Source organism: Meleagris gallopavo, chromosome 16 (genome assembly GCF_000146605.3).
Source record: "Meleagris gallopavo isolate NT-WF06-2002-E0010 breed Aviagen turkey brand Nicholas breeding stock chromosome 16, Turkey_5.1, whole genome shotgun sequence".
NCBI lineage: Eukaryota > Metazoa > Chordata > Aves > Galliformes > Phasianidae > Meleagris > Meleagris gallopavo.
This window is the reverse complement of record NC_015026.2, coordinates 9002274-9013796: the sequence shown is the minus strand read 5'-3', so window position 1 is coordinate 9013796 and position 11523 is coordinate 9002274. Positions and strand designations below refer to the sequence as shown.

Sequence of the window (11523 nt, the reverse complement as noted above, 5' to 3'; positions counted from 1 at the left end):
AAAACCTGCTTTTTTTTTTTTTCTTCTTTTTTTGCATGGGGTTGAAACACTGCATCTTCATTGCACAGAGCCAGCAGTGCTCAAGGAAACTCGCAGGGCAGCGCTTTCTCCCAGCAGCCTTGCACGCCTGTTGCAGCAGAGCCAGCACCTTGCTCCCTGCAGGCAGCTCACTGCTGCCCAGAAGCTTATTCCCTTAGCGCTCTTTGTTTGGGGGGCGGTTGCATAATTTTTTTTCTTATTACATTCTTTTTTTTCCTTCTGGCTTTCCCTCTGCAGCGCTGGGACCCACCCTTCGACTCTCTGTCGGTCAAGGGGGGGTTGGATATGCTCCAAACCCTTTTCCAGCACCAGCACAGCCCTGCAGCAAGGCTGGACCTGGAGCCTGGTGCTGGGGAGGTTTGATTTCAAAGGTCGACTCAGGCAAACAGCCTTATTGACAGTGCTTCGGGTTGTCCTGCTTGCTTCTCTCCACCCACATGGAGTGGGAAAGAGAAACCTGCTGGGGAGAGGTGCGGAGGAACCGGGCTGAAGTTGTGGTGGCTGAGATGAGAGTTTTGGTGATGAATGAATGCGGTTCCAGGAAATGTCTGCTCTTAGCTGGTGGAGATTGCAGTGCAAGGGGGGAAAATAAAATGCCAGTTTCTTTTTTTTTCTTTAGGAGGAAATGGGGACTTTCTTAGCATAGAGGATGTAGTTACGTGCTCGTGGCATCACGTGGTGACAAGTGTGGCCACATTGGGGACTTCGGTCAGCTCGTGTTCCCAGTGCAGTGCTGAGAGGGACAGGAATGTGTTCCCAGTTTACCCCATGCACATGCTGTCACTTTCAAGCTGTGGAAGTGGCCTCAAGCTGCTGTGAGCAGTGGGTAACACTCACAGGCTCTGTGCTGCACCTTTTCTTCTGCAGAAACCCTGCAGAGCAAGAGCATCCCCTTGCTTACAGGCGATGGAGAGCATTCTCCTCATCCCAGCCGTGGGAGGGAGGTGCTGGGAGCTGGCAGCTGCTGGGGAGTAGGGAGCAGCTGCCTGCAGGGACACTGGGATTGAATTGCAAGGTCGTGCTGTGCCCGTCCCACTGCGCAGCGTTCCTCTGGTGGTGGGCATGGAGCTGGGTAGTGGGATGGGGTTGGGACTGCAGGTATGTGGGGTGCTGTGGTGGGTACAGGGAGAGCAGCAAGATGCATCCCTGCTTTGGCTCCCGAGGGCTTGGGAGCAGCATCCCAGAAGGAGAGTGGTGTATTTTATTTTGGTGTGGGCTGGTGTGCTGAGGTGGGTTTTCTAGCCCGTGCTTTAGCAGCTATAGGAAATGCTTTTGGGGACCGGGCACAACCACGGGGAAGGGAATGCTGCTGGCCCTGCAAAGTGGTGCTGCAAAGCATAGGGCAGTGCTTTGGGGCTGCACGAGGCCCTCCTTACAGCAAAGTGTGAGCTCTGCTTCATGGGGCATGACCGATGTACAGAGACATTGCGATCCTCCTGTGTGGTGCAGAGGTTTTGCACAGGGGATCTCCCCATCCTGCACAGAGCTACTCACCCATGCTTGCAGATGCTGTGTGTGTAAGGGTGTGTGCATGGATCCCAACCTTGAGCTCCCTGTGACCCCAATCCGTGGGGCTGATGCTGCAGCCTCTGGCACGGCGTGGATGCTGCTCCCCCTGCGTGAGTCACCGCTATGCTCTGACCCAGCACTGTCAGGGAGCTGCACAGAGGGAGCATTGTGCTCCTGCTGGGGGTTACTATGGCAATTGGGGAGAGGGAGAGCAAACAGATACTGCAAAATAGCAGCCAGGATGGGGGGTGTTTCAGGGCTTGGTGTGAAGGGAGAAGGCAGATGGAGGATGTTCGGTGCTGCCCAGGGTGTGGGGTGCATCGAGCCAGCAGGAGTTGGAGATGCTTGCTGAACCCAACCTGGGGTTGTTTTGGGGGCATCTAGCAGTTCTGCATCCATAGGGTGATGCATGCATGCTATTGTCTGCATCTTGGGATGGGATTGTGTGCCCTGCGGAGCTCTCCCTCCCACTGGCTGCAGGAGGAAGCTGCAGCCCCATGTCCCAGCTCTGTGCCCTGCCCTGGCTGCAGGAAGGGAAGGCACTGCTGAGCCAGAGGGCAGCATCTTGCATTTGGCTGCACTTTGTGTTTGCACAGCCAGGTATTTTGCAGTGCAGGCCTATTTATAGCTCCCTGTCCCATCCCAGCTGGGTATGGAATTGGGAGCAGCCTCATGGAGCAGGTGCTGAGACGCACAAAGGACTTGCGGGGCTCTTGGGCTGGTGCTGCAAACCACAGCAACCCCATATCCCTGTGGGTCAGCAGAGCAGGGCTCCAGCTCCTTCCTGCTTCAGTGCAAGGTCTCAACCTGTGCGCACTGATCCTACTGTTGTGGCTATCAGCTCCTGCCTGTGGTTCCCCTTGGTGTCACATGGGGTGTTCCCTCTCAGGGTCAGAGCTGCCAGTTGCTGGATGTGAGGCTTGTTGGCTGTTGTCCTGATGGCACAGAGCAGAGCTGGCTGCTTCCCTGCCTCCTGCAGCATACTCACAGGATCTGTCCCTTTCTTGCCCAGCTGGGAGTGTGCTGAGAAATGGATCAGTGCTTCCCAAAGTGGGATATGCTGGGAGCACATTGGGGTGCTGTCATGGCCCTGGGCACAGCCATGGCATGGGGAGATCTGGTGGCTGTGCAGCCCAGGACAGGACTGGGTGCCAGCTACCTCATAGCATGTTCCTCTGCTCCTGTCTGGCACCATAAGGGATGTATGGTTTGTATTGAGTTCTTCGGACTGTGAAGACTGACCCGATGTCTCCCTGCTCTCTTCCAGATTCCAAGGGATCCCTGGAACCACACAAACCAGGCGAGTGCCCAACAGACAGAGCAGTTCCAACCTGTCTCCTAACTGTCAACAATTGAAATCCCCCCAAAAGAGGAAACTTAATGGCCACAGGGGGTGAAGACTCCTGTGGGGGTGGCTGGAAGCAGGGCAGGGTGTGAGAGCTGCAGAAGTGTGCTGCAGCCCTGGGCCTGATGGCTGCAGTTGTGGGGATGTCAGAAGAAAGGAAGGCTTTAAAAACGCCCATTGCTTACGTGTGCATCTTCTCTTGCAGTGAAGGGCAAGAAGAAGCTGAGGATAACATGTCCTCCCATCAAGCAGCCCCCTGTCAACACCACGTAAGTGCCTGCTCCTGCAGCCAGTCTCAGGCCATGTGGCCATAAAAAGTGTTACCATACACATCAGCTGGTTGGGGTTTTTCAACTGGAGCTCTGGCTTCTCAACGATGAGAAAGAATTGCACACACAGATTCTGTGTGCCTCTGAGAGCTGTCTGCAGGGCCTGCAGCAGGAGCAGGGGTGAAGGTGCTGGGTGCAGCAGAGTAGCCCCTGCCCCCAGCTGGTGGCATCCCCTGCTCAGTGCCTTGGCCTATGTGAACCTATGTTGGTGCAAGGAGGATGTGGAAGCCTTGTTGTTCCCCCTGCTGTGCTTGGGGCTGGTGCCTGACTGCATTTCAGGCACTGGGATTTCTCTGAAATCCCTGTTTGCTGCTGCTTGTTGGTACGTTGTTATGCTGTGTGGGGGGGCAGGACCAGAGTGGCAGTGCTAGGTTTGACAAAAAGCAGATGGCTGAAATTCTTCCTCTGTGATGCATCTCCACCACCAAGCTCTGCTCTCTCCAGAGAGCCACAGAGCTCTGGGGGAGCAGTGAATCCCTCACTGGGGGCACATCCCTGAATCCCCAAGCAGGGCAGATTGCCTGGAGCAAGGAGCTCCCTGTTAACAGCCCACAGCCTGGTGTGTAGACAGAGTCCTGCATGCAGAGCCGTCTCCCTCTGTGTCTGAGTTTCCCCTGGAGCAGATGTCAGCTGCAGTTTGCAGGGTGCTTGCATGCCCAGAGCACTCCTGTTCAGACTGGTTCTGGGCCCCCACCATTCCTTTTCTCTGCACTTTTCAAGGCACATTGCAAATATTTGCACAGTGCCAATGCTTTTGCTGCAAGCCTGAGCACTTCCTTGAAGCTGCTGCAGTGCTCTGATGGGAGCGAAGATGATGAGCAGATTGCCCAGTTCCCAGCTGATAGCGTCAGAGGAGTTGAGCACAGGAGAGGGGCAGAAGGATCAAAAGGACAATGTGTGCCTTAAATCCCATACTGACAATAGGGGGGAATTGGAAGCCATGAGGAGGGGAAAAATCCATAAAGGAAGACTTTTGCCTACATGGTGTTGTGCAAAGTGTGACGCTGCTGGCTGCTCCACATGCCAGGCTGCCTGGAACAGGCTGTCAAGTGTACACAAATGACTCAGTGCAGAGGAATTACCTGTTGTTTCCTAGGCGTGTTTGGGGCGACGTGGCTGTGCTGTTACAACACCTGCCTGTCAAAACACGACAGCTGCTCCTCTCCCCGCATGGGGACGGTTTCATAGCTTTGATGCAGCCTCACCTCGCTGCTCCCTGGGCTCCTGCTGGCTCTGTGGGTGGTGGTGGCTCGATGAAAGCCTTTGAGAGTGTTTGGAGGGGGCTGGTGTGCACCCATAACAACGCAATGTGGGAAGCAGTGGCCGAAAGCACCTGGGGGCACACGAAACCTGGCACTGGAGAAGGGGGTTTTGAGGTTGTGCTTCTTTCTGATTCCCTCTCTTTTTGCAGGCCGCCAAGGAACTTGGACTCCAGAACCTTCATCACCATTGGAGACAAAGTACGTGTCGATGTTGCTTCCAATTCTGCTTGCCTTCTGTATGAGAGTAGCATGGATCACACTGCCATGACAGCTTGTCAGATTGGATCTTTGTGATCCCAAGCATCCTTTAAGCTCCAGTGTGTCCTCATGGGATGCATCTTTGGAGGGGGATGAGGTGTCCTCAAGCAGGGGACCTTTCCCCTGTTGGCTGTGGGTTTGTGCCAGTATTGAGAGCATCAGGGAGATAGGCACGTGTGGGGTGAGGCTTTGCCCTTAGTGGGATCCTGCTCCCTTGGCAGCGTTCTCACCCTTACCCAGCCTGGCTGTGCCCTGCTGTCCCAGCCCACGTCCCCTTTGTCCCTGTTGCTGCTGGCATCCCACCAGAAGCTGGGCTCAGAGCTCCTCTCCAAATCTTTTCCAAGCTGCCTGATGAAAAACACTGCTAGAAATAGCTGCCGCCTCCCTTTTATTTCATTCTCTTGTTACAGGCTCTCCTGGGGCTGTAAGCAACCTAAAAATACAGGGTGTTGGGTCAGTCCCATCCTTAGTGTAAGGTTTTAGGTTTTGAGGGGAGAGAAGCAGCCCAGGGTGGGTGCAGGGAGCAGCCCTGCTGCTGGTGTTGTGTTCTAGCTGTTGTTGTGTGTATTAATGGCTTTGGGAGAGACTATGTGCAGCAGCCTGTGTGCAGAGTGTGCAGTGGGAGAGCTGCAGCCTGGGGACAGCTCTGCAGGCTGTGCCCTCCCTGCAGTGCAGTTCTGAGGGGTTCTGCATCTATGCTCTGCCTGCCCTGAGATCTGCAGCTCAGGTTTGCTCTGGGTGCTTCAGAACAACACAACATGGGATGGAGGAGAGGTGGGTACAGGGGCAGCTTTGGGTTGTGAGATGAAGGGTGACTGCGGGTCTGTCTACTCCATGCAGAGCAGAGGGTAAGGGGTACAGTGTGGGATTCTGTTCTGTTGGTTCTCTCTGCAGCTGGGCAGGGCTGTGCTGGTTCCTGGAGTGTGCTGGGAACTGCCAGTGTCTGGGGAAGCCTGCGGGTAAATGCCAGGAACAAAAACACAATGCCCGGGAACAGTCATAGAACACATGTCCTGAAAAGCACCACTAGGTTCTTCCTGGAGGCCCTTGCAGGAGCTGTAAGCCTGCACTGTGCCTCTGCCCAGGGCAGTGAGGTAGGGGCTGCATGAGTCCCATAGTCCCATTGGATCCACTTCCCTGTGCCATGCAGCATAGCTTCCTGCTGAGCTCAGCCCCAGACCTCCCTCAGCTACCCACCATTCCCATCTGGCCCAAATTAGTGGGGCTGGTGGCTAGCTGCTGCCCTTCTGCTCTGGGTGCAACACTGCTTCCAATGCTGTGCAGTGCTTTTCCCACCCTTTGCCAAACTGACCCAGTAGCAGCATCCCAGTGTTATTTTTGTTCCCTGGGACCGGAGGGAAGCTTCAGGCTGGATGAAGTCCTGCCTGGTTGAAAGGAGGTCTGTAACTTATTAAGAGCGATGAATGCAGCCTCCAAAAATAGCCCATGTCTCACTCCAGCAGCGTATGCCCTGCCCAGCAGAACAGACAATTACAGGGCAACGTGTGTTGGGGGGAACTTGGCTGTGGGATGTGCAGAAACTCACTGGCAGAGAGGCACTGAGCCTTGGGCCTCTTCCAGTGACATTGTGCCCTTTGGCAAATCCCAATCTCTAGCTTAAAAGGGGTATTCAGTGAGCCCCAAAGGAGCCAAAAATACATCCATCTGCTCTAAGCATGGTGGGCTGCTGGGATCCTGTAGGTGCTGTGGTTTGGGCGTGCTCTGTATGGCTGAAGTGCAAGCAGTGAACTTTGCCTTTACAATAAGTGTGTCCTGCCTGATTTTTTTTTTTTAAATTTATTATTATTTTTGTTACCTTTCTCCTTACAGAACTTTGAGGTGGAAGCTGATGACCTGGTGACTATTTCAGAGCTGGGCCGGGGGGCCTATGGTGTGGTGGAGAAAGTGAGGCACGCTCAGAGTGGCACCATCATGGCTGTGAAGGTGAGGATGGCTTCCTCCTGGTGGGGCAGAGGGGCTGTGGGGCAGAATGGGGACAGAGATGGGGGGCTTGTTGATTTGGTACCCTCCTGTGTCCCCATGCAGCCCAATGTTGCACTTAGGTGGTGTCATCCATTATGGTGTTGTTTGGAAGAGGTCATCTGGGCATCTCTGGGGGTTGTGTTGGCTACAGAACTCCACCTACATCAAAACCTTTTTTTTCTTAATTTTTCCTCAGAGGATTCGTGCCACAGTGAACACTCAGGAGCAGAAGAGGCTGTTGATGGACTTGGATATCTCCATGAGGACAGTTGACTGCTTCTACACTGTCACTTTCTACGGAGCCCTATTCCGAGAGGTGAGAGGCTACTGTTGCACAGTTCCTTGGGTCTGTGTGTGTCCTCTGAATGCACAAAACTGTCTCAAACCACTTCTGTTTCCTACAGCCAAAGTGGGCTGGTTGAGGTGGTACAAAGCCCAGCTGTTGCAGGAGGCAGCAGGTCTCCTTCCATGCTGCAACAACAGGTGCCCAAGCATGTTGGCACTGGGCTGGATTTCAAGCAGGAAACTCTTGGATGTGGCTGTTGGGAGTGCTGTTGGTGGTACCCCAACATCAGTGCCCATTGTTATCAGGTGCATGCTGGTATGTGGTCGGCAGTGGCTGCACCATGGGGATGTTAGATTGCCCTGGGTGGAAGTGTGGTGCCCCTCTGTCTGCCCCCCCTGTGTCCTTTGGCTCCTGGGGGGGTTGGAGAATTTCCTATAGCTACTTTCTCTCTACCCGCAGGGTGATGTGTGGATCTGCATGGAGCTCATGGACACTTCCTTGGATAAATTCTACAAGAAAGTACTGGAGAAGAAGAAAACCATCCCAGAAGACATTCTGGGAAAAATGGCTGTGTCTGTGAGTGCTTGTGCCACCCCCCCACCCCCCCTTGAGCTTTGTGCACTCCTCATGCTCTGTGGTTTGCACTCCTACTGGGATTTGCTGAGTGCTGAGCTACGTGTGGCTAATGGTGCTCTCCTGCTCTCTTTGTCTGCAGATTGTACGAGCTCTGGAGCATCTGCACAGTAAACTGTCTGTAATCCATAGAGGTGGGTGCTGGTGGGATTCATGTAGTGTGCTGCAGTGCCAGCCTTGCAATATGTTATGGGAAGGCTCCTTCCAAGGAGATGTGTGATGTGTGCCTCTGGAACTCCTACAGTTGGATCTGGTGGCACTTGGGGCTATGGTGGACACACTTAGATGCCCCAGGCCTTTTTCAGAGGTGTATCCTTCATGCATCTGCTTACTTAATGTTCTCTTTCTCCTTTCTACATGAGGGGTTGGATATAATGACTGAATTCTTTGCTGTCTATATTTCTGTAGGCATCTCTGTCTCTGAGTACTGAGATGCATTGCAGGCAGCACTTAGGGACAAAATTGCATACCCTTCCTAGCTGGGTTGTTCTGGCAAGGGAAGAACTGAAGAAGACCTCACAAATCACTGATAGGCATCATAACAACCAGGTCCTGCTCTTCATCTTAACACAGTTTGTCATGTACTTGTGCACAGGTCACGATGGGCCTGAGACGAGCTGTTCTGAGAGCTTGGTTGAGTTTTCAAGGCTGTGTTTGGTACATAAATTGCTCCCAAGGAACTGCGTGTTCTGTGTAAAGCTTAGCATTTTATTTCGACTGCATAAGGGCCAGAGTGGGGGGGATTGTTCCTGTTTTTTCCACTGCCATCCCTCCCATTCCTTCTCATCAGGGTCATCAGGGAGTCCCTTGTGCTATCCCAGGCCCCATGATACCTCTACAAAGGCCCCATCTGTTCTCTCATGTTCTTTGTTGTAGATGTGAAACCTTCCAACGTGCTCATCAACAAGGAGGGACATGTGAAAATGTGTGACTTTGGGATCAGTGGCTACTTGGTGGACTCAGTGGCGAAGACAATGGATGCTGGCTGCAAACCGTACATGGCTGTAAGTGTGCTTATGTGCAATCCATCCAGCCTCACCTTGAGAAGGCTGCTGCTGCTGCTTAGAAACTGGTCTTGGTTCACCTCTGTCCTGAGGTTGAAAGTGTGTTCTGGGTTTCCTGACTCAGCAGTGCCCTCCAAGGATGGGATTTCCCTCCCTGTAAGCCCTGCTGTTTAATAGACTCAAAATCATTAAGGTTGGAGAAGACTTCTGAGATCACCAGTGCCAACCCATCCCACCATGATACCAAACTCTGTCCCTCCATGGTTCTGGAATACCTCCAGGGATGGGGACTCCACCGCTGCCCTATTTGTGTCCATGTTGCAGCAGACTCTTCTTGTGCCCTCTTTCTTTCACAAAAGGGTGAAAGCCTGGCTGGTGCTGGTTGTGGTGGGTGGAATCATACAATCGTTAAGGCTGGAAAAGATCACTAAGATTATCTAATCCAACTATCAACCCACCCTATTGGGTTGGAGAGCTGCTCTCGGCTAGAAAATGGCTGAGGCTTTCCTTGGTAGGATCATCTCATCTGCAATCCATGGCACTGGTGTGGGGGAACTCCTGCTCCTGGGGCAGGCACCCTACTGCAGGGATGATATAGGGGAGGGGAGTGCTCGTGGAGGTGATATGGAGTGGGACAGGGCACTCACTGGTGCTTGCAGATGTAACCTCAAACCCTGCCTTCGTGGGGATGTGAGCCAGGGGAATCTACCCAACCTGGGTTTTGGAGCCAGAGATCGACTGTGTGTGGTTTGCACTGTGAAAACGAGATAGAACTGTAATATCTTCCGTTTTGCTTTTGCAGCCAGAAAGAATAAATCCTGAGCTGAACCAGAAGGGCTACAATGTGAAGTCGGATGTCTGGAGTCTGGGGATCACAATGGTAAGGCAGAGGGCGGGTGCCAGCACTGTGATGCTGGGGGTGGGCTGTGGTCTGCGCTGGGGGCTCCAACCTTGAGGTGGTGTGTGTGGTTAGCAGCAGCCTTGCCTGTGGGGCAGCTCACAGCAGCCAACAGGAAGGGGAAATGCTTTCAGTTCCAAAATTGCAGCTGCTCAGGATGGTTCTTCTGCCTCCTGCAAGAAATGGATCTCTCAGAAAGCAGCTGAAGTCTTCTAGCATGGGGGGACAAAGGAAATCCCAGCTGCTGGCTCAAAGGGAATGCTGCCTGGGAACAGTTCTGCTTTCCAGGAGACTACATCTCTTGCTTAGACTATTTCCCTAAGGTTTTCCTGCACCTTTTTAGTTGTGACCTTTGTTTTGGACGCTGTCTCCTTGCATCTGTGTGTGCTGCACAGATTTCTGACAAATACTCCCTCTTGGTATCCCCGTGCTGTGCAGAGCAGAGCTGTGCTTGCTGCAAAAGCAATCAGCTCCAGCTCTGATCTGAGGTGCAGGAAGCTGTGGGATGGGAAACTGTGGCAATGACGAAACCTGAACTCTTCCAGCACTGGATGGGAGAGGGGATTTTACTGAAAGCCTGCCAGCCTGCAGCTGGATGGAGCCCCAACCTCAGTCCCTATAAATATCTTCCTTCTGGGCTGACCTCCTATTTTGTTTACTTATTTCTGGAGGAGTTTGATTGAAGACTTAGCCCTATTTAGGGCTACTGAGCTGCAGGGCTGATCCTAGCTTTATTCATTTCTCACATCCCATCCCTTGGCCTGAGATGCCCAAGAGCTGTGATGGACTTTTTCCTGCTGGAATGGATGATGGAGCAGGGTTAGCTGCAGCAGTTTGATAAAGATCATCTTAAGTTATATTCTAAACTTGCTTTCTCTTGGGCTCATGGATCTCTCTGTGCCTAGGTCATACAGCCTGCAGCCCAAGGGCCAGTTGTGTTGAGAAGAGCACTCCAGAAGCCAGTGCTGAAGAAGTAGCATCTATGCTGCTTTGATTATCTTTTTAAATAACCCTCTTTTACATATATTTGTCTGCTTCCTGTAAATGCATTAGTTTGCTGAGCAGGCCTCAAAAGGAAGTATTTTTTACCTCTAGGTCTTTGTATTTAAAAAGTGGGGGAGTGGGGGGGAGGGGGAAAGATAGTATGACCCAAATTGAAAATGGTTTGTTAGGAGGGAGGCTTTTCATCTTGAACCTGCACTTGTGCAGCCTCTGATGTGGGGCAGCCCTGGTGTCTCACAGTGTCCCTGTCCCCAGATCGAGTTGGCCATCCTCCGCTTCCCCTACGAGTCCTGGGGCACCCCGTTCCAGCAGCTCAAGCAGGTGGTGGAGGAGCCCTCACCCCAGCTGCCTGCTGAGCGCTTCTCCAAGGAGTTCGTGGACTTCACAGCACAGTGGTGAGTGTGGCAGAGGCTGGGCTGGTGTGTGAGCAAAGTGTGGGGCTGGGGTTGGCTTTAGAGGCTGTTTCTCCCCTCCTTATCGTGCTGAGCTGGTGTATCTGCTTCAGTGGGAATGGGTTTTGTTGCCCAAAGGGGTTTTGTTCTCAGTGTGACTCATCCAGGCTGCTTGGAAGGCACAGAGGTTTCTCTTCCCGTTTTACCATTGGTGCTGCTCAAGTGTTGGTGGTTTCTGGCAAGTGTGGTGATGGAACAGCCCTCTGGCAGCATCTGGGTGCCTCTGGGTGAACCTGGTTTGTGGTTTTGTGGGCTCCACATGCAGGAGCTGTTCCCCTCAGGTTCTCTCTGCTTCTGTACCACCAAGCCCTGGGATGGGGGGGTGGGAAGCCACCTCCTCTCCTTCCCAGAAGTGCTGCATGCTTCTGGGTTTGGCAATATCCCAAATCTGTCTTGTGGTTCCCTTCCTGGGGGCTTCAGGGCTACGTGGTTCAGCTCAGAGGGAGAGGAGTGGGTGCTGCCCGCCCAAAGTGAGGTGTGATTGGGGAAGGGGAGGTTCCTCCTGATAGACCACATATGGAGG

The 11523-nt window shown here is 53.2% G+C and overlaps 1 protein-coding gene across 1 annotated transcript; it reads left to right on the top strand.

Annotated features, from left to right (window-relative positions):
* The first annotated feature begins 2745 nt into the window (after positions 1 to 2745).
* On the top strand, positions 2746 to 10976 carry MAP2K3 (mitogen-activated protein kinase kinase 3). Its single transcript, XM_010719602.3, has 10 exons — positions 2746 to 2848; positions 3099 to 3162; positions 4634 to 4682; positions 6573 to 6686; positions 6922 to 7041; positions 7471 to 7587; positions 7727 to 7778; positions 8521 to 8648; positions 9451 to 9528; positions 10804 to 10976. The coding sequence occupies exons 1-10, from the start codon at positions 2794 to 2796 to the stop codon at positions 10945 to 10947; spliced, it is 921 nt and encodes a 306-aa protein (XP_010717904.1). The 5' UTR covers positions 2746 to 2793; the 3' UTR covers positions 10948 to 10976.
* Positions 10977 to 11523: the final 547 nt, after the last annotated feature.